This window comes from Malurus melanocephalus, unplaced genomic scaffold (assembly GCF_030028575.1).
Source record: "Malurus melanocephalus ecotype Western Australia unplaced genomic scaffold, MMel_1.1 scaffold_1601, whole genome shotgun sequence".
Lineage (NCBI taxonomy): Eukaryota > Metazoa > Chordata > Aves > Passeriformes > Maluridae > Malurus > Malurus melanocephalus.
In genome coordinates, this window is record NW_026624833.1 from 9,011 (window position 1) to 10,829 (window position 1,819).

The 1,819-nt window shown below is 62.5% G+C and overlaps 1 protein-coding gene across 1 annotated transcript in view; it reads left to right on the forward strand.

Annotated features, from left to right (window-relative positions):
• Nucleotides 1–1,819, forward strand: part of LOC130587175 (agrin-like) — a gene marked incomplete at its 5' end in the record, with an annotated part of 14,561 nt that overhangs the window by 3,108 nt on the left and 9,634 nt on the right. The window contains one exon of the mRNA XM_057388140.1: nucleotides 965–1,084. Within this exon, the coding sequence (XP_057244123.1) occupies nucleotides 965–1,084 (120 nt within the window). The remainder of the gene's footprint in view (nucleotides 1–964; nucleotides 1,085–1,819) is intronic.

Sequence of the window (1,819 nt, forward strand, 5' to 3'; positions counted from 1 at the left end):
GTGTCGGGGTGAGTGACATGGGGACAGCCGCGCCCCTGGGTGGGGGTGGCACTGGGTGTGGCCCTGGGGGTGAGTGACATGGGGAGAGCCGCGTCCCCAGGTGGGGGTGGCATTGGGCGTGTCCCTGGGTGTGTCACTGGGGGTGAGTGACATGGGGACAGCCGCGCCCCTGGGTGGGGTGGCACTGGGCGTGTCCCTGGGTGTGTCCCTGGGGGTGAGTGACATGGGGACAGCCGCGTCCCCAGGTGGGGGTGGCATTGGGCATGTCCCTGGGTGTGTCACTGGGTGTGAGTGACATGGGGACAGCCGCGTCCCTGGGTGGGGTGGCACTGGGCGTGTCGGGGTGAGTGACATGGGGACAGCTGCGTCCCCGGGTGGGGGTGGCACCGGGTGTGGCCCTGGGTGTGTCCCCTGGGCATGAGCAGGAATTGCTCTCTGAGGACACCCCACTGTCCCCATTCCTGTCCCTATTGCTGTCCCCACTCTTGTCCCCAATCCTGTCCCTGTTCACTGTCCCCATTCCCGTTCCCATTCCCGTCCCGTTCCCGTCCCCACTCCTGTCCCCACTCCCATCCCATTCCTGTCCCTATTGCTGTCCCCACTCTTGTCCCCAATCCTGTCCCTGTTCACTGTCCCCATTCCCATTCCCGTCCCCATTCCCATTTCCATCCCCATTCCATTCCCCTTCCCCATTCCCCATTCCCATTCCCATCCCATTCCCGTCCCCATTCCCATTCCCATTCCCATTCCCCATTCCCCATTCCCATTCCCATCTCCATTCCCATTCCCATTCCTGGTCCCAGTCCTGGTCCAGTGTCCCCATTCCCATTCCCGTTCCCATTCCCGTCCCCATTCCCATCCTCCCCCCATTCCCACCACCCCCCGTGGATCTGCGGGGTGTCTCTGGCCCCGAGTTCCCGAGTGACCGAGTGTCCAAGTGTCCGGCGTGTCCCTGTCCCCTCAGGCCCGGCCACCACCACGCCAGTGCCACCAGCGCTGTCCCCGCACTGCAGTCAGAGCRCCTACGGCTGCTGCCCGGACAATGTCACCCGCGCGCTGGGCGTGGGCGCGGCCGGCTGTCCCAGTGAGTGACCGCCACACCCGGACAGGGGGGACGGGGTCTGGGACAGGGGAGGGACACTGGACTGTCCCAATGTGGTGGCACACAGTGATGTGCGGTGACACCCGTGACACGCAGTGATACCTGGTGATACACAGTGACAACCAGTGACACTGACATCCGGTGACACGCGGTGACGCCCTTTCACACATAGTGACACCTGGTGACACTGACAGCTGGTGACACACAGTGACATATGGTGACAACTGGTGACACCCTATGACATGCAGCAACAACTGGTGACACTGACAGCTGGTGACACCCGGTGACACACGGTGACACAAGGTGGTGCGTGGTGACACGGGTGACACACAATGGCACACTGTGGGACACAGTGACACCGGGTGATGTGGTGACACATCATGACACAGGTGACACAGGTGACACACAGTGACACGGGTGACAGCTGGTGACACGGTGACACACAGTGACTCAGGTGACACAGGTGGCACATGGTGGGTGACACATGGGTGACACAGGTGACATGGGTGACACGGGTGACACATGGGGGGTGACACCTGGTGATGTGGTGACACAGGTGACACATGGTGACACATGGGTGACACATGGCGGGCGACACCAGTGACACGGTGACACGGGTGACACATGGGGGGTGACACCTGGTGATGTGGTGACACGGGTGACACATGGTGACACATGGGTGACACATGGCGGGCGACACCAGTGACACGGTGACAC